Source organism: Lactuca serriola, chromosome 2 (genome assembly GCF_051521515.1).
Source record: "Lactuca serriola cultivar US96UC23 chromosome 2, Lser_US96UC23_V15, whole genome shotgun sequence".
NCBI lineage: Eukaryota > Viridiplantae > Streptophyta > Magnoliopsida > Asterales > Asteraceae > Lactuca > Lactuca serriola.
This window is the reverse complement of record NC_136409.1, coordinates 187,044,302-187,067,476: the sequence shown is the minus strand read 5'-3', so window position 1 is coordinate 187,067,476 and position 23,175 is coordinate 187,044,302. Positions and strand designations below refer to the sequence as shown.

Below are 23,175 nucleotides of genomic sequence, written 5' to 3'. Positions count from 1 at the left end.
AACCCGAATAATCCTAGAAATTGTGTTATTGAGTGATTTTAATAGGATTTGAAGACATCTGATTTGAACATACGTACACATCTGATCCTAGCCGTTGATGCAATAAAAACTAAATCTTAAACACACTAAATGTAACACCCCGGTATTCAGGTACTTCCAAACCCATCCTTATGGTTTTAATTTATGTCAATTTGGTCCCTGTGATAGAAGAAAGTAGCCATGAGAAGCCCTAGTGGCAAAACCGTAATTTTGAAAGGATAAGAGTACGCCATGCGTACGAGTGTACGCTTAGCATACTAGGCGCGCGCCCTGGTATGCAGGGCGTACATCAACGTACGTGGGGCGTACTCATTAGACTTGGAAAACCCTAATTTTTAGGGTTGAGCCCTATATAATCCCCCTTATAGCCTCATTTCCTTCACCCTTTCAGCCTCCACCTTCTTTGAGTCGATTTTGCTAGCCTTAGCCCTTGTGTGTGTTGAACTTAAGTGTGTGTGTGTTCTTAGTGTTGAAGAAAGAAGAAGGGATCCTTTGAGAAGCTTTGGTGTGGGATTCAAGCTTGTAGATCTGAGAACTTCATCTCTTTGGGGAGCTCTGGAAGGTTTAAAGTCTTGAACTTTATTTGTATATCTTAGAGATCTAGCAATATGGAGTTTTATGAGTTTGTCCCCTTTTTCTTGGACTTGATGAGTAAATGCTACTCTAAGACCAAAGGAGCTACCTTTTCAGAAGATTTGAGTTGTGTTAAGCCATAAAAATGCTTTTGTTGACTCATTTAGTGTTTGCATGAAAAGGTAGTGGTCCTTAGTTGTTAAGACCAACTAGGAGGATGGTTTTGAGTCTTAATGATGCATGCATAACCATAAAGTTGGAAACTTTATGGTTAAGAGCAACTTCTTGGACATGGATCTGGTTTGTGGACGTTTGGTCTGTATAGAATAAGCCTTTTTCGAAGTTGTGCATGGCCACCACGTATGTGGGCGTACCACGGCGTACGCTGGGCGTAGGTGGTCGGCATCGCGTTTTGGTCAAGGTGGAGTACGTTGAGCATACAGTTGGGTACGCCCCGCGTACTCAGCCTATTGGGTTTTCGAGTTTAGGCTTCAAGCTTTGGGCCACCTTTTGGGTTTGGATGCTTGGACCCTTATTGGTCCATATGATTTTGGGTGTTTTAGGCTAAGTGAAGCGTTGGGCCTTGGGGTGAGGCCTAAATAGGAGTTGGGACCAATTTGGAAAATTGGGCCAATTATGGGCCTTGGATGGTTATTTAGTGGTGGGCATTTTGGATCAAGATTTGGGTTTGGGTCTTAGCCCAACTAAGGAAAAAGACTAAAGTGGCCATTTACCCTAATATTCGACTATTAGCTTAGAATGTAATCTAAGTATTGATTAGATGAGTTTTATGTTGTGATAGCGTGGGGATTTTAGTGAGCTAGCAGTCGGAGGCTTTCAGTGTGATTCAGCAGTGTGAGGTGAGTGTTCCTCATGGTACTTTTGGGTAGAAGGCACCAAGGTTAGCCCTTTTGGATTGTTATCTTGTTTATCGTATGATTGAGTATTGTAGTGATCTGTTAGATATGATGATGTTATGCTTAGTGATCTGTAAGATCTGTCTGCTTGTTATTAACTGGTAAATTGTGTGATTATCTGTTATATATGTGTGTCGACACGGTGTATGTGTGGTTGGGTTGAGGTGGACCTACTTTGTGTTGAAGGCCAACAGACCTAGGAGTCCCGGATAAACTGAAGGCTAGTGAGGCGTACCAGTCAGGCCGAAGGCCCGGAGAATGGTCCAGATGGGTTGAAGGCCCGATGTGGCGTACCATTCATGCTGAAGGTTCAGTGAGCGTACCAGGTAGATTGTAGGCCAACGGGACGTTTCAGTTAGACTGACGGCTTTGTATGCATGTTGTTTATTGTTATTATGTTGTTTTGTATTAGGTTGGTACTTTGGGGAAAGTCACTAAGCTTTGGGCTTATAGTTTTGGGTTATGTTTCAGGTACCTCAGATGATCGCGGGAAGGCGAAGGCTTGATCATGCACCATCATGTTTTGTTTATGATTTTGGGAAAACTTTGATGATAGACATGTTTTGAAAAACTATTTTTGTAAACAAGTGATGATTTGGATTGTTTAAAAAGTTTAAATTTTCCATGAAATTGTTGGATGTTACACTAAAATATCTAGAGCAATTAAGGGCTGAATCCACGAGAAGCTTATGGTTAAACCAGAAAACTAAAAGCAATGTAATTCAGAAAATAGTTCCCAAACAGTCAACCGAAGATGGACGATCCACTAAAGACGAAGGAAGTTGAAGACCATGAAATATTGTTCCTTAAATATAGCGAATTATACGTTTCAAAGCATTCATATGAGGTTCTTGTGGATCATACTTATAAAGGCAAAGACAAACTTAATGGATGAAATAGGCTATATCAAGATGGGTGAATGTTAGCGAAGGACTCCAACGAGGCTACAATAAAGAGTCAGATTGAGAACAAGTTTACGAGCAGAGGATAATTTGGATTTTGTGTTAGTAGGAGTGTTATAGGGATTACATGTGAGCATATCAACACGTGAGAGAATGTTACGGGAAAAGATAGTTTGACAAAGAAAAGGACCATAAGACGATCTTGATGTAGAAATGCCTAGAAAAAAAACGAAAACGAACCCGGATCAGTCATAGCAAACTCGGTAGATAGCCAAGAGATGACAAACCAAATGAGAGTTGGGGAGGAGACATCAAGGATAATATCATCAACATAGAGAAATATATAGATAGTATCAAGACGTTGATGGAAAGTGAAAAGGGATGTATCAGATTTGCTGCTAATAATCCTAAGGAGGAGATAGACATCAAAACGTTGATACCAAGCCCATAAGGATTGTTTAAGACCATAAAGAGCCTTTCGATGCCGACATACGTGATTAGGATTAGAGGTATGGATATAACCGTGAAGTTTCATGAAAACCTCATAAGTAAGATCCTTATTCAAAAAAGCATTTTTGACATCAAGATGATGTATATGTCGTTCTAAAAAACAGTGCTAATAACGGTATGCACTGTGGCAAACTTCACTGAGTGGCCGGCGGGGCCAAAAGACCGAAAATGATGGTTGGCGGAGTTAGAAGATTATGAGAACATAGTGCTAGCATGACGAAATATATCATTGGAAGCGGCCCAAGGAGACAGGGCAATGCACTATGTGGTGGGCCAGCAGAGTGAGCTCTATACAAGGTATGAAATAAATACCAAAATTATAAATTACTTAGAAACCGAGAAAGGGTCAAGATTTGTGTTTTTTAAGCATATAAAACCAATAACTAAAACTTCAAGAAACCCTTGCTCAATAGTGATTTTTTTTTTCAAGACTGTTGAAATAATTTTAGAAAAACATATCAAGATTTAAGGTTTTTGAGCATATAAAACAAATTATTTAAGTGATTTATAAGCAAATTGAGTTTTCATTTTATAGCCTCCAATGACTCTTACCTAATTATGGTAAGTTTTTCTCAAGAGTAGCTAGAATTCTCATTGAAATGGGTGTGACTGGATGAATATATTGGCATAATTTATGTAGAACTAGTAAAGAGGCCCATGCATTGCACAGGTTAGATGTTTTTTGTTGTTTCGTTGTTTCATCGTTTTGTTTGTGGGTCATGTATACAAATACTAAAAGGGGTGAAATAAAAGTTCATTGCCCTTTGGCACAGAACCATATCAGTTGGGTGAAACCCAATAAAATAAAGTATATTGTCCTTTGACACACAACCATATTAGTTGAGTGAAACCTAAAAAAATAAAGTACATTGCCCTTTACAACCATACCATTGCCTTCCAGATGTAGACATGCTTGGGCCCTACAACTAATAAAAATTGTTGCAAAGCTCCCCTGGAAATCAATTTCAAAGGTGAAAAAGTTTTTTTTTTTTTTTTTTAATATCTTTTTTACTAAATTGTATAAAACAAAGCATATTGCTATTACTGGAAATCAAAAAGAATGAAAACATGTTGCTTTTATGGTAAAAAAAGTACACTGCGTATATTGGTACGGATTTCAAATTATAATTCCTTTTTAACAGATTCCAAAATAATATAAGAAGCATAAAACATAGTGCTAAATGCAATAAATAACAACATAGTTCTACTTATTTGTTTTTATACCATCTTACTTTCATTTCTTTCTAATACAACACTCCACTTTCATATTAAGTCGTTTTACTTTGAAAAATCTAATCAATTGTAGCATTTTATTGTAATTTTTTTTCTTATTAAGACATTTTGCTTAGAAAAATCTACGCAACTATAGTAGCAAAAATTGTTTTCTATTTGAATAACATTGTCATACATGGGTAGATTTTTCAAAGTACAAAGTTTTAAAAGGATACTATAATAAAGAAAATAAATGAAAGTAAGTTGTTGTTTTTTACGTTTAAACATGATAGCATAAACTCTGCTACCTACCTCTAGCTTTAGTCGATCCGGGTCTTCAATATATTCCTTTTCCTCCCAATCTGCAGCTTGAAAAGTAAGAAAAAAACACTTGAAAATATAGCTCAAAGGACAAAAATAGAAAATATCATGTTTAATGCTCAATAAAAAAAATCCAAAAAATGTCGTTTATGACCTTTTTGTAACACCACCAATACTAATAATATGAGGATTTTATCATACTTATTTAATTTCTGCTTACATAAAGTGACACTACAAATACTACAATAAGAAAACCACTTAGTGAACTGAGAACTAAAAAACATGAATAAATCCATGAGCTTACCAAAAAAGGATGGCCCATTCGTAAGTTGAATTTCTAGTTACATTTTTTAAGTATATTAAATTTAATATACACCATAACATAACAGTTTAATCATCATCAATGCAATAACCAATCAATGCCTTGTAATTTGAACAGATAAAAATGTGTTCATCCACTTGCATAGTAACATCAAATATGAAACAGTCATTTTGAAATATAATGAAAATTTCTTGTTTTGGAGGAAGTAATGGAGTGTAGCAAAGAAAACAACAGGTTATGAAAGTAGTTACATTATAAGTTATAACCTTCTTCCCTCATTGTCACTTCCAATGACCTAAGCAACCCACGAATAGTCTCCCCCAGAGGGTGAAATCTATCATCCACAGTAAAACTATGAACCTCACTCTTTACCTCAATTGCACTTTGACCATTTACCTTAGTCAACTTATTTCTTTTAATCATTGATCTAAGTTTCAATACATTATCCCAATCCTTATTGACAGCATGCATATTTGATAACAGAATCAAGTACCCAACATGACTCGAATCATAACCAAACAGTTTACTTGCTGCAATCTTTCCCAATTTTGTGTTATGATGAATCCTACATGCACCAATCAAAGCACCCCATATCTGAGGCCCAACTGCTACATGCATATCATTAATAACTTCAATCGCCTTATCAAGTTCTCCCATACGCCCAAATAAGTCAACCATTATTGCATAATGATTTAATTCAGGTGGTAGTTGATACTCATTTACCATGATATTGAAGACTTCCATACCTTCTTTAACCAACCCTGCATGGCTGCATGCAGATAAAATCGAAAGGAATGTCACGTTGTTTGGTTTGATTCTTGAAATCTTGACCATGGAATTGAATAAGTCAAGAGCTTCCCTCCCCTTCCCATGAATTCCATAACCTGCAATCATTGTGCTCCAAATCACAATATCTTTATCATCTATAGCTTTGAATACTTTAATGGCGTTATGCAAACTACCACATTTAGAGTAAGAATCAATGAGTGAAGCTCCAACAAAGGAATGATCTTCAAAGCCATGTTTGATGACATACCCATGAAGGCACATAGCTTGTTGAAGAACTCCTAATTCTGAACAAGATGTGAGGATTTTCACCATAAGAATAGCATCTGGTTGGATTTTGATAGACAACATGTTAACAAAAACCTCCATTGACTTATATGCCATTCCGTTTTGGACACATCCATTTAACAAAGCTATCCAAGAAACTACATCTTTCTTAGGCATCCTTTCAAAGAGTTCCATGGCTTCATCAGGGGAAGAGCAGAACATGTACATGTCAATTAGAGCTGTAGAGACAAACACATCTAACTCAAACCCTTTTCTTACAGCAACTTCATGGATCTTCTTGCCTTCTTCTAAGTTACACATGGCTTCACATGCTTGAAGAGCACTTATAACAGACACCAGATTGGGTTCAACCCTTTTACACATCATTTCATTGAAAAGATTTAATGCGTCATCAGCAGCTTCATTATGAGCATAACAAGAAACCATAGAAGCCCAAGAAATGGCATCTCTTTCTTCCATTTTCCTAAATAAAGTAGCTGCAGAAACTAGTGAACCAGATTTTGAGTAAACATTCAGTAAAGCATTACAAACTGAAAGAACATTTTCAAAGCCCTTCTTAATCACAAATCCATGAACACAACTTGCAGCCATAAGATCTGGTAACTGTGCATAGGCGCAAAGAACACTAACAAGTGTTACTGAGTCAGGACTTACATGCCCCTCCATTAACATTCTTGAAAACAACTCTAGTGCTAAATATGAGTCGCTATTCTGCTGATATCCAGTAATAATGTGAGTCCACATAACAGTATCTGGATCTGGATATTCCTCGAAAACTCTTAAAGCTTCATCCAATCGTCCACTTTTTGTATACATGTCAATCAGAGCAGACCCCACAAATAAATCCGAATCCATCTCATACTTCTTTTTAACAAACCCATGAAGCATTCTTCCATACCCGAGCTCCCACAATCCAGAGCATGCCTTTAAAGCAATCGATATGGTAGCCTGGTCAGGTATTTCAACAGACAACATATCACGAAAGAGCTGAAGAGTTTCTACATATGACTTCTTCATACAGTAACATTTCAGGAGGGAATTCCATATATACACAGTTGGTTGAAGCGTTTCATCAAACAGCTTGCGTGTGGCTTCAAGCGATGAATATTTGATATAGCAGTTACTCAACTTGGCGGCAATAAAACTATCTTGAACAAACCCAGTCTTGATGGTGAGAGAATGCAATTGTATGACGGAGCTACAACTGCTACATAATCTAAAAAGATCAAGAATAAGTTCCCTCCTTTTCATTCGAAGAAATTGAAATTTCAAAAATTAGCACCTTGATTGAATACAATCGACTAGGTTTTAACTGCTTACATTAGTCGTTAAAATAGAAAAACCAATGTGCAAACCTAAATGTCCTTGAGGCTGACTGATATCTTAACACTTTTTTTCATTTCAGTTTCTATGTTTGTGTTCCGAAAAAATGAAAATCTCCCGTTTCTTAGTGCTTTCACGGTGCTATTTTGGATTCTTCGTTTGCTGTGAAGCAAAGTGATATCAATCAGAGACGGCGATTGATTCGCCGGCCAATCTTAGCTTATCTTGATGATTACTCGTTGCAGTTAGATTGTTTCATTTTTGCTTGTAAGGATTTTTTTGAATCTAACCAAATGATTTTATTTTTTTGTTCATACGTCATTCAATTTGCCAAATATAATTACGTGGTTATGAATTAATTTTTTTCCACGTAATTTTAAAAGTTTTTCTATTTTAATGTAATAACTATAAAAATATAGTAATAAATAAATATCAATTTTATTAATGGACTTATCTTTTTATTTCTAAATTTCTAAATTAAAGCTCATTAATTTATTTTGTTTGTTTATTTATATTTAAAAGATAAAAAAATCAATTTTGATAATTCATTATTTGTTTTTGTTTTCTTATAAATCCAAAATTTTCTAAATATTTAGACCTTTATATTTAATTTTTTAATTAACCCATGTAATACATAGGTGTTACACCTAGTTTTGTTATAAACAAAGCTTTTTGGAGAGAAGAAAATCGGGGGTATATTTTATAATTAGTAAAATGACATAAAAAACCCTAATTTATTAATTTTTATTAAAAAAATTGAAGACGTTTTAGTGGATTAGGTTGCAAAGATCCCGATCAAAACTGCAAAAATTTTCAAATGTGTTGACCCACCAAGTCACTATTGAAGGAGAATATGGAAAAAGTAAAAGATTATGACCCACACAGAGGCAGAAAGTTGCATTGTTACAAATTATTGTAGGCTTGTTGGTGGCTAGCTATTGTATTTATCCTCGTATTAGTGCTTATGAAGTTGTCTTAGGAAATATAATGAAAAAGCTTTGTTATAAGTTCGTTTTACTCACTGTGTTAACTGTTAATATAACAATAAAGCAATGTCAAGATCTTCAACACTGGGAATGTATCAAGATTAGTGATAAGTGCTCGTTTCAGATATAAAATAGTCAGATTCCTAAATGATCCTGATCTTAGCTCCAGAAACATGCAACTAGTACTGCTCTCGCTAACTAGCTTCAAATGTGTCAAGGACTCAGACGATATATGCATGCAGACTAACCGGCCAGGTGTGGTCGACTGTGACAGATGTTTGCTTCTAACTGCTTCACACCCTGTGAAAAAGCGTAATCAAGAACATTGTTTAAAATCTCGGCACTGCACACCTTAGGATGCCTGAAGGTTAATAATCTATCCAGCTTGATTGATTCATCACGATAACATAAAACCGTATTGACGAACTTATCGAAAACAGAGTTTATTGAAATCAACGAAGTTGAATTTAAGAACCGGTATCCGAGTCCACAAAAAAACCCATGTTTTTGACAAAATTGATGTTTGAACTGCTTGTTTCAAGCCAAGAGTAGAGAGCATATGGAGCTGCATGTCTTATGGTCGCCATGGGAACACGTTTGCGAGTTATATATATAAGAATTTGAAACCTAGGGATATGTACGGTTTGGTATCCTAACGAGGATCTCACGATTTTTGCTATTGGAACGTATCCTTTACTTTTCGAGTTTTCGTGAATTTACCATAGGCAGGATGATCGTATTCATTAGGACATCCGAATTCATATCCCAAATTTAGGATATGGATATGGAAATACGAAAATTTTATTAATTTTAATTAATTACAACCGATTAAACTTAATAAATATAACATAAAGTGCAATATCTCATGCAAACAATTCAAAACCTCGAACACTACATAAATTGTGATCATCCTGAATTTTAAAAGCAAATCATTCACCATTTTCAATATGCCAAACGTATTTTATGATTACATAGTAAAAATCTTTTGTATTTGTGATTCCTAGATATGTTAATGAGATTAGCTTGCTTATTCATGTCAAAAAGCATAATAAAAATAAAATTGTTAAGTATAAAATGATCTTGGGTAAGATCCCGCTTGACAACTTTGGTAGATATTACTCTTTTTCATGGACAATTGGTCTCCTGTCTTAATAATAACAAGACAAAACTTCAAAAATGGCCCCTGTTATTTTAGAAAATATCAAGTTTAATCTCTAAGTTCAAAAAACTTCACAGATGGTCCTTATGGTTTCAAAACTTTTAACAAACAGTCCTTTAGCCACATAAAAAGACTAATATACCCTTTCTATTTCTTTTTAGAATTAATTTTACCTAATCCTATTTTAAAAAATAGAAAACCAAAATAAATAATGCATTGGGCTACCTCCTCTCTCTCTCTCTCTCTCTCTCTCTCTCTCTCTCATCTTCACCATCGTTATTGTCACCGGTGGTGGTGGTGGCGCCGATAAGGAGTGGGCCATCAGGGGAACCGGAATTAGAGATTCCATTCTTTGATGATTATTCAACATATGAATCTTGGGAACCCATCCATAATCCTCCCAAAACGACACCAGATTGATTTGCAGATGAAGTGTTAGAGGATGGTGGAAGTCTTCGTGTATGAAGTCTGGATTTCTACAGTTCACATAAAGAATATAAAAAAAGTTTAATATTTGCGAAAAAGTTTAGAGCTTTATCATGTGAATTTTAAAAAAAATCAACTCACTTGCAAATGGCTTTTGACTTCATCATTTGTAAGCCCATCGACTTGCATAAGCTCTCTAATCTGCTTAGGAGTTGCAGCTGCAAAAGATTCAAAATTCAGTTAAAATTGCTGAAACTTCAGTTAAAAATTAGGGAAAAAAGATGAAGATTTTTTGAGGGCTAACTTTGTGAACCACCGAGTTGCTGTAAGGCATTGACAAATCGTCTATGCAGCTCTGTTGACCAGCATCTTATTTGTTTTCTAGATGTTTGTTGAGCATTTGGTGAAGAACAAGGAAGCAATCTGGAATTGGAAATGGTTTTTGTAAGTAAAAGGTTTCCCCTCACTGGATTCTTGATTCCAGGGGTGATAAGAGAGAGCCCTGGAATCGGTGATTCCTCCTTATCTTCCTCCACCACTGTAAACCCACAAATTCCCTTATACGGGATAAATGCTTTTGTGGGATATGGATCGCCGATCATTCCATCATCTTCTTCATCAGTTCTCTGCGATCACACATATTAATAATTCATAATGCTTTCAGTTATTTGCTTATGAAACGACTTATGGTACACGATCGATCATGTACCCTTTTAATTTACCTTTTTGGTAATTTGATGAATTGATTTTGGTTTCCAAATTTAGGTTTGATTTGTGTTTGGATTTGGATTGTTCCAAAGCTGAGTGGTGCTCAACCAATTCTTCTTGTCTCCACCGCACTTTTCTTTACTGATGATTTTGAGTTTTGCATCTTCATCACTAGTGTTCTTAAGGGGTATGAATTCTTCAAGTACTGGCTCAGGGTTTGATGATTTCTTCAAAACAATCGTCTCCTCTTTTAATGTAATGATTGCTGAAAGAAGAAAGCAATAGATAAATTGATTTGTACTAGCGTTAATCGTTTCCAAAACAGATTATCAAACAGTTTGTCCGCAGTATCCGAGATTATCCCCTTAACTACTGCAGAACCACACTCCACCATTGGAGCTTCCTGATCGCAACCTTCCATTCGTGATTTCAGCTTCTCCGAACAGACGAAGACGAAGACCTGTTCCCTTAGCTCTCAACCGGAGATGATGAAAGTTAAAGCCTCAGAGGGTCGCCGGAGATCGACCGCTTTGTCTCTCCTTGGGATTTGAATGACCACCATCGGAACTTCTCATCGCTTCTGATTTGTTCGTTCCACCAAATCCCCAAACAGATGAAGAAGACGATGTGCGTTTTTTATGTTGAGAGAGAGAGAGGAGGTGAGTCCCAATGAATTATTTATTTTGTTTTTCTATTTTTTAAAATAGAATTAGGTAAAATTAATTTTAAAAAGAAATAGAAAGGGCATAATTGTTTGTTAAAAGTTTTGAAACTATAGGGACCATCTGTGAGGTTTTTTGAACTTAGAAATTAAACTTGATATTTTCTAAAACTATAAGGACCATTTTTGAAGTTTTGTCTAATAACAAAGATACATTTCTACTGTTTTTTTCATTTTGCAGTAATGTGAACCTCAAAACTACCAATATCAGGACAAGTTTCTACCTAAATAAAAGAGGTGATTTAAAAAACAAAAACGTTAATACACGGTTTATCTATTTCCCTTCCGGTTCAAACCGGTCCGATCCGTTTCTCACAAATCTGATTTCAAGAGTTTTTCTTTCAAAAAAAAAACCTTTTTATGGGAGTGTGTGCACCTCTTGGCACAAGCCTCTATCCAACCACATATACATAGACTTGAGTACTCGACTACAACACACACAAGTGACAAGATGCATATTTCCATGAGGTTCTTTACACTACACATTACACATTACACAATTGAGACCTAAAAGAAATCAATCTCTAAGTAGCTACCAGTAGGCTTAACCTCTACTCTCTCCGGCGACGGAATCGGAATATCTGGCGGAGTGGCACAACGGATCAACGCCCAATTCACACTCTGAAAAAATGGGTGCTGTTTAATCTCCGTCGCCCCTCTCCTGTAAGCAAGCCGATGCTGCGGTTCTTTCACCAATAACCCCCTAATCAAATCCCTCGCTGCAAAGCTAACCGACGGCGTTTCTGGAAACCTCAACGGATGCCCCACCACATTGAACAACGTCGCCCGATTACTCGCCCCTTTGAACGGAGTTTTACCAAACAAAAGCTCGTACAGAAAAACCCCAAACGTCCACCAATCCACGGCACTCCCATGCCCTTCACCCTTGATGATCTCCGGTGCCAGATACTCGTGGGTCCCAACAAACGACATCGACCGGGCATTTGTCGGCTCTGCAATCAGCTCAGGTAATGGAATCGCTTGGTTGTAAATCTCTGTTTTTGGTTTCGATCTCTTTTCTTTCTTGGGTTTGCTCATGAAACGGGGACTGAAACAGGAGGGTTGCATACAGGATGGCTGAACCATGCAAGATGGTTCGATACAGGCAGGCTGATCACGGGAATCGGAGGTTTTCGGTTCCACAGTGGTGGTGGTGGTGGTTCTCATGGATCTAACCAGTTTTGGGTTCACAACACATCTCAAAGAGAGATCGAAATCTGAGAGCATTATGTGACCATCTTCCCTCACCAACACATTCTCTGGTTTAAGGTCTCTGTAAATGATCCCAAGCATATGCAGATACTCCAAAGCAAGGAGCACTTCTGCTACATAAAACCTACATAAAAATGGAAATTTTGAAGGTTAAATTATGAAAGATTTCAAGTCAAACTCAAAAATGGAGAAGGAGAACAACTGCTAACCTGACTGCGTGCTCCGGGAAGAACTTTCCAGGTTGTTTTTGGCGGAGAGCATGCAAATCGCCACCTGGACAATACTCCATGACTAAACATGACAACTTTTCGGTGTCAAAATGTGCATATAAAGTGGGGAGAAACGGGTGATCAAGAGATTGCAGGATTTCCTTTTCCGTTTGTGCCCTCAAGAGCTTATTCCTGCTTGCGAGGGCAGTTTTGTCCATCACTTTCATGGCGAAGTAGTTTTGTGTCCCGATTAACTCAGAAAGATAAACACTTCCTATGTCTCCACATCCCAATCTCTTTAGATGTCTAAAGTTTCTGATTTCTATCATACCAGTTTCGTTTCTGGATCTTACGATTTGAATTGCTTCCCATCTTGTATCGTTTTGTTTGTGGGGTTTGAAAATGGCGCTATTGAAACTGCTTGAGGTACTATCATCACTTAGATCGCTTCCAGTGCTTTCTCTGTATATACTACTTGTCTTGTTGCTTTCAAGATAGTCGCTAGTTTGACCACTGATTTGACCACTTTCGTCATCCTTACCGATTGTGCTTGCAAACTCGCTCACCTCTGTGCTGGTGAAGCTTTCTTTGGCTTCTGAAAACTGTGTGACGGAATAGAAACTGTTTTGTGGGCTTGCGCTAGGAACAGGACCATGACCATGACCATGCCCACGATCTGTGTTCATGCCCATTGGTGGATTGATGGGCTGTTTGCTTCCGAATTTAGCTTCCACCTCTAGGATGTGGTTATGGAAGTAATCTCTCGCCGATTGAACATCTGGTTTCCGTTTATCGGGTGCAGAATTAGGTTTTGAGTGGGTAGATGGTATGGCTTCCTTTTCGATGTAATCCTTGGAGGTTTTATACGAACTTGCAACAGACATTGTGGAGATATCTGGTAAGAAATGGGATGAAGATGGAGATATTTCTCGGTTTGATTGTTTTGCAGAGCGCGGATGAGGAGGTCGGCTTCTTGAACGCGGATTGAAGGTTGACATGGTGGCAGAGTTATGGCTGGGTGGCAAAGAACGAACTCCGTCGATAAGCGAATCCATCTACACCGATTCAACCACGATCGAATTAGGCACAATAATCTGCAACTTTCTTGAATATGAATTTAATCATCATTTCTGCGTAAACTCAACAAAATTACAAGTTTGGGGAAGAATATTATAAGTTTAACATACATTTCAGGTACATTATCGTTTTTTTCTACAAGTGATCAGTTCAATTACAGTTCTGTACGCAAACCCTTGAAAATCAAACCACAATCAAAGATTTATGAACATCAACAACAAACAAAGAATCGCTCGGAAAAGAAAATCAACAAGTTCATGCAATACTGATAAACTAAACTTAAAATCGACGGTTGAAATCATCCATTCAAGATCCTCATATCAGTGAGCATAATGAGATAAGAATACGCACCTGACTAAAGATTCATAACTTCATAAAGAATGTGAAATTAGACGACTGATCTTTGTACCTTGAGGGCAAGTTTGTTTAGATTTGATCGAAAGAAGAAAAAGATTCGGACCCAGAATGTATTTCAGTTAGAATTCGGCGAAGCATTTGGGGGAAATTGTGAGAGGAATAAAGAATGTGGTCGCTCTCTTTCTTTCCCCCCTCTTTCTCTCTCTCTCTAAAGAACTTCACAAGCAAAGCCAATAGGCAAAGACGCAAAGACGAAGCTGTTTATATAAATTTACACATTGCCTCCCTATTTTTTCTTGTTTTTCTAAAACCTCCCTTTTTTTACACATTGAGATTGTATTTGTGTTTTTTGAAGTTTTGGCACCAAACTTTTAAGTTATGGGTTTTCTTTTATTGTCGATGCAAGTTGGGTTTTATTAGACATTGTTTATTGGCTATGTTGGCCATCTCAATCATAAATAAGATAGAATTGAAATTAAAAAAAATAGCGAAAAGGAAAGGAAAACGATTCAAGTTTCAACCACCAATTGTTGCCAATGTTAGGCCGGTGGGTGTAACCTCTAGAATGGTAAATTTTTATTTTTATTGTAGTGATAAATCGTTTTTCCTTCATTTCATATAATTATATCATATAATATGATGCATGCATATATCATACTATATATTTTTGTACGTTTGAATGACCATGTCAAAAGTGTAACTATCAGCCAACATCACTTTAGAACACCAAAGGTCGTTCGACATCCTTCCTAATTGATTATTGGGCAAAATTAAACTTTAATCATCTTTCTCCGTTTGTACATGAGAATGGTTTCACAAATGTAACTAAATTTGGATATATCATATTAGTAAGATAGTACCTACGTTTATATAATGTTTTGTTCACTTGAATCTGCACATCATACGATTTTCGAAAGTAGTTGTGGTAGAATATCGACGATTGGTTTAGAACATTGATGTCTTTGTTAGAAAATTGATTTCGTTGTTGGCATTGATGCACTAAAAATTGCATATCATAGCCAAAGATCATTTAACGCTACCGGTATATTGCTTCTAAAATTATCGTCACTTGTTTTTTTATCACCTCGCATGAATAGACTGCGCCACACATTAGAGCACTTTGATCACTCTCAATGCATACAATCAATACTACCAAACATTCCATGAATAAATGTTTGTTTTCATGTGTCATAAGCAATTGGTGGATGTCGTTAATTGTAGGTTGAGTAAATATCGACCACAATAGAGGATAATCACAGCTTTACCAAACTAGTAAAGACATTCTCATGTTATTCGCTCTGAAATCCTTCATCTCATGAGTTTGGTCTCATGTCGAATGCTAGTTGATAAATTTTCGTTGTACATTTTTGAATTGATAAGAAACATTGCCTACCTCTCGCATCTCATTTTTGTTAAAATAAATAAATCGATTCTTCATGTCATCAACAATACATAGAAGTAATGATTTCATCATTCGAAACCGGCGTTAATTTTTTTTAGCATATATGATATAATTGGGAAAGAAGTCTTACAAGATGGTTGTGCCCAAACAATTGCTTTATAAATGAACATTTTCTATTGAACGCGAATTTTTGATTTGGTTTTCTTGTAGATAGCAAGTCTTGTTCGCATAACGTCGGAAAAAATTAGTAACCTATAAATGATGGGTTTTAGCCATAAGAACTTTCCTATGTGCGCATGCAAAACCCTAATGCTTGGATTTAGGCTTTCTAATTAAACATGCTTTGAATCCAAGACTTCTAATGACTAATTAGGTATAAGAAGAATACTAAATCAGATCTAGAATCATACATTTGAATCTCTTGTTTGATCTTGTTGTCTTGGAGCTCTAGAGTCACAATTGTCACTCCTCTAATGGCTTACAAACACCAAATAGCAAGGAGGATGATTTGGGAGAGAGGAGAGGGGAGGGAATTCGGCCAGGGGTTCTCTACTTTAGATCAAGTGCTGATTTCCCTTTGCCATAGGGTCTATTTATACTTGTAGACTCCTTAAGGGTTACAGCTTAAACCCTAATTGGATAATCTTCTCTTAAACCAATCCAAATCTATTCCTTAGATAACCTTGGACGATTTGAAGCTATCCATAGCTTCTAGAATCCGTCCACTATCTATCCAATATGGATTTACAGTCTAAAGTTTAACTATCAAACAATTGACAGTTTATACCCTCTTATTTAATTAATCTCTTTAAGTCACCAAATTAATTCTAATTAATTCTATGACTTATATTAATCAAATAACAATATTATTATTCTTTATATTATTCCCATAATATATCAATAATATTTATTCTCTCTTAATAAATCATCCTATCAAGTTGCTATGGTGAAGGCAACCCAAAAGGACCATGCACAACCGGGTCAAATACTTGCCTAATATAGTTGCAGCCTTAGACACTATTCCAACAGTCTCCCACTTGGATAAGTCTAGTAACTATATGCACAAGTACAATCCGATTTGCAATCGTAGCTCTCAAAGACGCTGTCAAACTCTGATCTAATCAATCTTGTCCTTTAGATAAGGGATCGTACAGTCCTCTGTTAGATATCATGCTGACAATCCTATGGAATGGTTAGTCAAGCATTTAGGTTTCTCGATCTCTGATTTATTTGACATAGAACTTAATCGAACACATCAATTCAGTTCTGACCGGGCCCGACACATAAGTCAAATCAAATCATCGAGCGGCCGAGATATCGCTATTACCTTCTTAGATAAAAGTTACAGATAAACTTCGACTTATATGCATTTACTTATTCATTAACCAATTATACACAACAATGCGTTTTATGACACCGAGTTACTAATGCGTTTTCGCATTATCAATGTATAATCAATTAACGAATAACAAACCATATATCTAGGTTTTAAGACTATATGATATTATCGTCTTGCGATCACCCTTTTATATCATATTCCATAAGGTGATTCCAGCAAGCACGAGTTTGTTCCAATGCTCAAAACCAGTTCATAAGCACTCATGAACGTTGCATCAACCCTTTGCTATGTCTAACACCATTAAGACAATCTACACACCAATTCATGACAATCTTCATTCATATCTACTTCCAACATATGAACGATTGTGGACAATTTGAACAATTCGATTATTCTTAATAAACTCAATTATTCTGAAAGCCAAAACATGCAAAGTGAAACAATAGTTAAATAATTAACATAAGACAGTAACATTACTCATAAATAAAACTCCTTTATTTAATCTTCAAATGTTAATTACATTTATCTGTTACACGTTTCTAATACTATCTAATATATGCTAATATCATCCTTCAGCCCAATACTCCTAGCATGCTGCAAGTGCTTAACCCTACTCAATCCCTTCGTAAGTGGATATGCTGGGTTATCCTCCGATGATATCCTCTTCACTACGAGTTGTCCTTCTTCTACACGACGTCTAATAAAGTGATATTTTCTGTCGATATGTCGTGATCTACCATGATCCCTCGGTTCCTTGGTCAAGGCAAACGCTCATTCATTATCACAGAAAATCTCCATGGGCTCCTTTATGGCAGGTACAACTCCAAGATCACCGATGAAGTTCTTCAGCCATATTGCCTCCTTCGACGCTTCGCTCGCTGCAATGTACTCTGATTCGCACGTTGAATCAGCTACGGTTTCCTGCTTGGAACTCTTCCACATCACTGCTCCTCCATTCAGGGTAAAGACCCAGCCCGACTGCGAATGGTAGTTGTCCCTGTCGGTCTGAAAACTGGCGTCACTATACCCTCGCACCTTCAAGTCATCACTCCCTCCGAGGACTAAGAACCATTCCTTCGCCCTCCAAAGGTACTTAAGGATATTCTTCACCGCAATCCAATGGGCTCTGCCAGGGTTCCCTTGATATCTGCTAACCATGCTCAAAGCGAAGGCTACATTAGGGCGAGTACAAGTCATAGCGTACATGATTGAGCCAACTGCGGAAGCGTATGGTACTCGGCTCATTTCTGCTATTTCAGCTTCGGTACTCGGACTTTGAGTCTTACTCAACTTGGCATTACTTTGTATCGGTAATTCTCCCTTCTTTGAGTTTTCCATACTAAAACGTTTTAGTACCTTCTCTAAGTAAGTGTTCTGACTAAGTCCAATTAGTCTCTTACTTCTTTCTCTTACTATCCTTATTCCCAAAATGTAAGAAGCCTCTCCGAGGTCCTTCATAGCGAAGCACTTCCCGAGCCAGGACTTAACCTCTTGCAGAGTCGGGATGTCGTTTCCTATGAGCAATATGTCATCGACATATAGAACGAGGAAGCTAACTATACTCCCACTGGCTTTGACATATACACATGACTCATCTTCGCTTCGTACAAATCCAAACTCTTTGACTTTCTCATCGAAGCAAAGATTCCATCTGCGAGACGCTTGCTTAAGTCCATAAATTGACTTCTCAAGCTTACACGCTCTATTTGGATGCTTCGGATCCACAAACCCCTCTGGCTGAGCCATGTAAACATCCTCAGCCAACTTTCCATTAAGGAAAGCGGTCTTGACATCCATTTGCCAAATCTCATAATCATGAAATGCAGCAATCGCTAGCATCACTCTAATAGATTTTTATCTTCGCAACTGGTGAGAAGGTCTCATCATAGTTAACTCCGGGAGTTTGAGTAAAGCCCTTCGCGACCAATCGCGCTTTATATGTGTGTACGTTTCCATCCACGTCGGTCTTCTTCTTGAAGATCCATTTGCACCCAACGGTCTTACGTCCGGGCACATTATCAACCAAATTCCAAACTTGGTTATCATGCATGGATTGAATCTCGATATCCATTGCCTCTTTCCATTTTGCAGACTCCGGGCCTGCCATGGCTTCCTTATAGTTATTAGGTTCATCAAGGTTTATTAGTGTACCGTCACTAATATACGTGTCCCCTTCGGTAGTAATATGAAAACCATAAAACTGGGGTAGAACTCTAACTCTATCGGAACGTCTAAGAGGTAAGGACTCGTCAATCGGTTCAACCGGAGTTTCCTCCTCGGGTTGAGTGCCAGCGGTAGAGGTTCCTTCATTTATCGACTCTTGAATCTCTTCAAGTTCGATTTGCCTCCCACTATCTCCTTGGCTTATGAGTTCTTGCTCTCGGAAAACTCCTCTTCTCGCAACGAAGACAACATTGTCCTTCGGTCTATAGAAGAGATATCCAAAGGATTTCTGCGGGTAGCCGATGATAATACATCGCTCACTACGAGGTTCGAGCTTGTCGTGAGTATCTCGTCTTACGAAAGCCTCGCAACCCCAAACCTTGATATGTGCTAACGAGGGAGCTTTCCCTGTCCACATCTCATGAGGTGTTTTGGCAACCTTCTTAGTAGGGACTCGGTTAAGGATATGGGCGGCAGTCTCTAAGGCATACCCCCAAAAAGAGATTGATAGTGAAGCACGACTCATCATAGAGCGAACCATATCCAATAAGGTTCGATTACGCCTTTCTGCCACACCATTCAACTGCGGTGTCCTAGGAGGCATCAATTGTGAAACTATTCCACACTCCTTGAGATAATCATGGAATTCAAGACTTAGGTACTCTCCTCCTCGATCGGATCGAAGCATCTTGATTTTCCTGCCCAATTGATTCTCCACTTCATTCTTTAACTCGTTGAACTTTTCAAAGGTTTCTGACTTTTGCTTGATTAAATAGATATACCCATATCTACTATAATCATCGGTAAAAGTCACGTAGAAGTGGTTCCCATCCTTCGTGGTTGATCTAAGTGGTCCACATACATCGGTATGTATTAGGTCCAATAGACCCTCACCCCTTTCACACGTACTCGTGAAGGGTGATTTAGTCATCTTTCCAAGCAAACAAGACTCGCACGTGTCATCTTCCCTAAGGTCGAATGACTCCAACACTCCATCCTTTTGGAGTTGGGCTATGCGTTTCTTGTTGACATGTCCAAGACGACAATGCCACAAGGATGCTTTATCCATACTATTGGAAGAATCTATGTTCAAAACATCATTTCCTAAGTTATCAATAATCATAATAGTTTCATAAATTCTATTGCATGGTATAGCTTCAAAATAAAAGACACCATTTAGATAAGCTAAAATAGAACCATTCTCATTATTAAAAGAAAATCTAAAACCTTGTCTAAACAAACCATGAAATGAAATGATGTTTCTAGCCATTTATGGTGAATAGCAACAATTGTTCAAATCTAAACATAAATTATTCCTAAGCACTAAAGAATACACTCCAATCTTGGCCACAGGTGACGATCTTATGTTCCCCATGATTAGATTGATCCTTCCTTGCTCCACATCCCTACTTCTTCTTAGTCCCTGCACATTAGAACAAATGTGGTAACCACAACCGGTATCAAGAACCCGAGAAATAGCATGATTAGAATTGTTAGATTTAATTGTGTATATACCTGCGAAAGATGGCTTGATCTTTCCTTCCTTGATGGCTTGCAGGTACTCTGGGCAGCTTCTCTTCCAATGTCCTATCTTGTGGCAGTGGTGGCACTCTGCCTCCTTAGGGTTAGGGCAGGGCTTAGCGGGATCAACTTTGGTCCCACTAGAAGAGGCACCATCTCGGGCTTTAACCTTACGATAGTTCTTAGACGAAGCTTTCCTCTTCTTTCCCTTTCCTTGACCAATAGCCAAGACAGGAGCAACGGGTAGATTGGGAGTTGGTGCAATAGACTTGTCTTTGAAGTTGCTCTCAGCGACCCTCAAGAGACCTTGGAGTTTGCTTAGGGTGACCTCCTCTTTGTTCATGTGGTAGGTCATCCTAAATTGATTGTACATCGGAGGCAAAGAGTGAAGCACCATGTCGATCGCCAAGTCTTCCCCAAAGTCAACATTTAACTTGCGAAGGCGGTCGACATACCTTTGCATCTTTTGCAGGTGCACGGTAAGAGACTCTCCATGACCCATCTTAGCGGAAATCATGTTAGTGAAAATCTCATAACGCTCTTGTCTCGCGTTTTGGTGGTATCTCTCCAATAAGTCTTGATGCATTTCGTACGGGTACATGTCCTCATAGGACTTTTGGAATTCGGAGTTCATGGTGGCTATCATGATGCAATGTACTTTCGTTGCATCACGCTCATGGGTTTCAAAAGCGGTAATTTCAGCCGGAGTAGCGATTTTAGGGTTGATCTTCTCGAGTTTCTCATCGAGGACATACTCCTTATCCTCATAGCAAGCAATGGTGCGAATGTATCTTATCCATTCGCTAAAGTTCGTTCCATCGAAGGTGACCTTTTGACAAAGGCTCATCAACGTGAAAGAACTAGCAGCAGCGTTCTTAGCGTTCGACATCTACAAATAGAAAGGACAAAGATAGATTAGAATATGAATCCCTAATTATCACCCATAAGAAAAATTAGGGCTAGGATCCAACAACAACATTTACATATTAGAAAAGGGATGTCGTAATCTAACATGCAAATAAATTGAAGGTAAGTGAATGACGATTCACTAATTCTCCACCATAAAACCTAACCATTAGTCCTAAATGTATTGAGAATTCCTAGGTACGGATGAGATTCATTGAAACTATTCAATGGCATGTTTAAATATCGATATGCCCCTCTAGTTTGTGACTGGGATACCGAGGATCACAAAGCGGGTGTGAATTACCATGCAAATTCACATGGCGCCTTCATTGTAACGATCACCTATTCGATGTGCCGGTAAACCACACACGCTCCATCGAACTATGATAAACAATGAATCACCCTTTGCCACCTTTGCTTAGAACCAATTAGTGTGCCGGTAAACCACACACGCTCCACTAACTTCTTAGCAAGGGTGCAAAGTGTAATTTCATGGGATTGCATCAATTCACTTTTCCTAAAGTAACTATGATTGGGAAATTTTAAAATATGTGTAGTTACTTTGTATTACTTATTATACTTTTAATGAGAGGATGAGGTTGTCCTATCCTACCCGTTCGGCTAACGACCCTCCACCGATCAAGCAAGCGGTGGGTGTGAGTGTACACCCATTAAGCACCATTTTATAGGCCGCAACCTTATACCCACCTTATAGATCGGCTTCGTGAATGAGGCCTACTAACGGTAAGACTAGCATTTTAGTTATACATATATATGTATATATATATATATATATATATATATATATATATATATATATATATATATATATATATATATATTATTCTTGTAATATTATATTAGTATAGGGTTGTATTTTAAACATTTTAAAATCTAGGGTTTGAAATTTAAATTGTCTAAATTAAAACTTTTAATCACAAAATATAAATTTCAAAACTTGAGGACAAGTTTTAAACATTTAAAACATGGAGGATCAAATAACAAATAATTTTAATTAACAATTAATTTCCTAATTATCTATATTTGATTTATTCAAGATTTCTTTCAAGATAATTACCAAATTAATCAAAATAATTAATTAATTATCATATAAGGAAGTTAAATATTTTATTAGTTGATAAATATCTTTAATTAGATCAAGATTATAGTCATATATATCAAAAAATCGGATTAGGGTTGATCTAATATGATTAAGGTAAGTTTCCATAAGATAATCATGAAGAAATCCCGAATCTGGCCTTTCCTGACGCTTGGACTCGCCGAGTGCACCAAGGGACTCGCCGAGTCAGGCCAACTCGCCGAGTCCACTATGGAACTCGCCGAGTCCATGACTCAGAAACACAAAATCGAATTTTGCAGTCAAGTTTCAAACAAATAAGCAACAATTTAATGAAAACCAAGCTAGGCTTTGATACCACCGATGAGTTTTAGCCATAAGAACTTTCCTATGTGCGCATGCAAAACTCTAATGCTTGGATCTAGGCTTTCTAATTAAACATGCTTTGAATCCAAGACTTCTAATGACTATTTAGGTATAAGAACAATACTAAATCAGATCTAGAATCATACCTTTGAATCTCTTGTTTGATCTTGTTGTCTTGGAGCTCTAGATTCACAATTGTCACTCCTCTAATGGCTTACAAACACCAAATAGCAAGGAGGATGATTTGGGACACATGTAAATTACATAAAATAAAAAACCTAAAATCTAAAAAATCTTGAAAGTATAAATTTTTCTTTAAAATAAAATTACCAAAAGAAGTTTTTTTTATTCG

At 37.3% G+C, this 23,175-nt stretch overlaps 3 protein-coding genes and 1 long non-coding RNA gene across 5 annotated transcripts; 1 reads left to right on the top strand and 3 right to left on the bottom strand.

Annotated features, from left to right (window-relative positions):
• Positions 1-4,348: 4,348 nt before the first annotated feature.
• LOC145087764 (Tetratricopeptide repeat (TPR)-like superfamily protein) lies at positions 4,349-7,467 on the bottom strand. The gene has a single exon (XM_079025824.1). The coding sequence runs from the start codon at positions 7,119-7,121 to the stop codon at positions 5,049-5,051; it is 2,073 nt and encodes a 690-aa protein (XP_078881950.1). The 5' UTR covers positions 7,122-7,467; the 3' UTR covers positions 4,349-5,048.
• A 2,004-nt stretch (positions 7,468-9,471) lies between these two features.
• Positions 9,472-11,024, bottom strand: LOC145090652 (transcription factor HHO2-like). Its single transcript, XM_079028781.1, has 4 exons — positions 10,487-11,024; positions 10,069-10,390; positions 9,906-9,982; positions 9,472-9,814 (listed from the first exon to the last, which is right to left on the bottom strand). Exons 2-4 carry the CDS (start codon positions 10,364-10,366, stop codon positions 9,698-9,700), a joined length of 492 nt encoding a protein of 163 aa, XP_078884907.1. The 5' UTR covers positions 10,367-10,390; positions 10,487-11,024; the 3' UTR covers positions 9,472-9,697.
• A 593-nt stretch (positions 11,025-11,617) lies between these two features.
• LOC145087761 (protein kinase PVPK-1-like) lies at positions 11,618-14,236 on the bottom strand. 2 transcript variants are annotated; one of them, XM_079025823.1, is made up of 3 exons: positions 14,101-14,236; positions 12,615-13,669; positions 11,618-12,529 (listed from the first exon to the last, which is right to left on the bottom strand). In XM_079025823.1, exons 2-3 carry the CDS (start codon positions 13,667-13,669, stop codon positions 11,701-11,703), a joined length of 1,884 nt encoding a protein of 627 aa, XP_078881949.1. In that variant the 5' UTR covers positions 14,101-14,236; the 3' UTR covers positions 11,618-11,700. The 2 variants fall into 2 exon arrangements, with proteins under 2 accessions (XP_078881949.1, XP_078881948.1); XM_079025822.1 differs by having other exon boundaries at positions 14,043-14,178.
• Positions 12,024-14,453, top strand: LOC145087762 (uncharacterized). Its single transcript, XR_013700873.1, has 2 exons — positions 12,024-12,161; positions 12,251-14,453. It is a non-coding gene; the product is annotated as an uncharacterized LOC145087762 (long non-coding RNA).
• The last annotated feature ends 8,722 nt before the right edge of the window (positions 14,454-23,175 follow it).

Excerpts from the sequence above, each read along its gene's own strand:
- LOC145087764 (XM_079025824.1), bottom strand. The coding sequence starts at position 7,121 with ATGAAAAGGAGGGAACTTATTCTTGATCTTTTTAGATTATGTAGCAGT.
- LOC145090652 (XM_079028781.1), bottom strand. The coding sequence starts at position 10,366 with ATGATCGGCGATCCATATCCCACAAAAGCATTTATCCCGTATAAGGGA. Across the intron at positions 9,983-10,068 it reads GCAACTCGGTGGTTCACAAA|CTGCAACTCCTAAGCAGATT; the intron begins GTTAGCCCTCAA and ends AATCTTTTGCAG. Across the intron at positions 9,815-9,905 it reads AAGTCAAAAGCCATTTGCAA|AAATCCAGACTTCATACACG; the intron begins GTGAGTTGATTT and ends TGTGAACTGTAG.
- LOC145087761 (XM_079025823.1), bottom strand. The coding sequence starts at position 13,669 with ATGGATTCGCTTATCGACGGAGTTCGTTCTTTGCCACCCAGCCATAAC. Across the intron at positions 12,530-12,614 it reads TTCCCGGAGCACGCAGTCAG|GTTTTATGTAGCAGAAGTGC; the intron begins GTTAGCAGTTGT and ends ATTTTTATGTAG.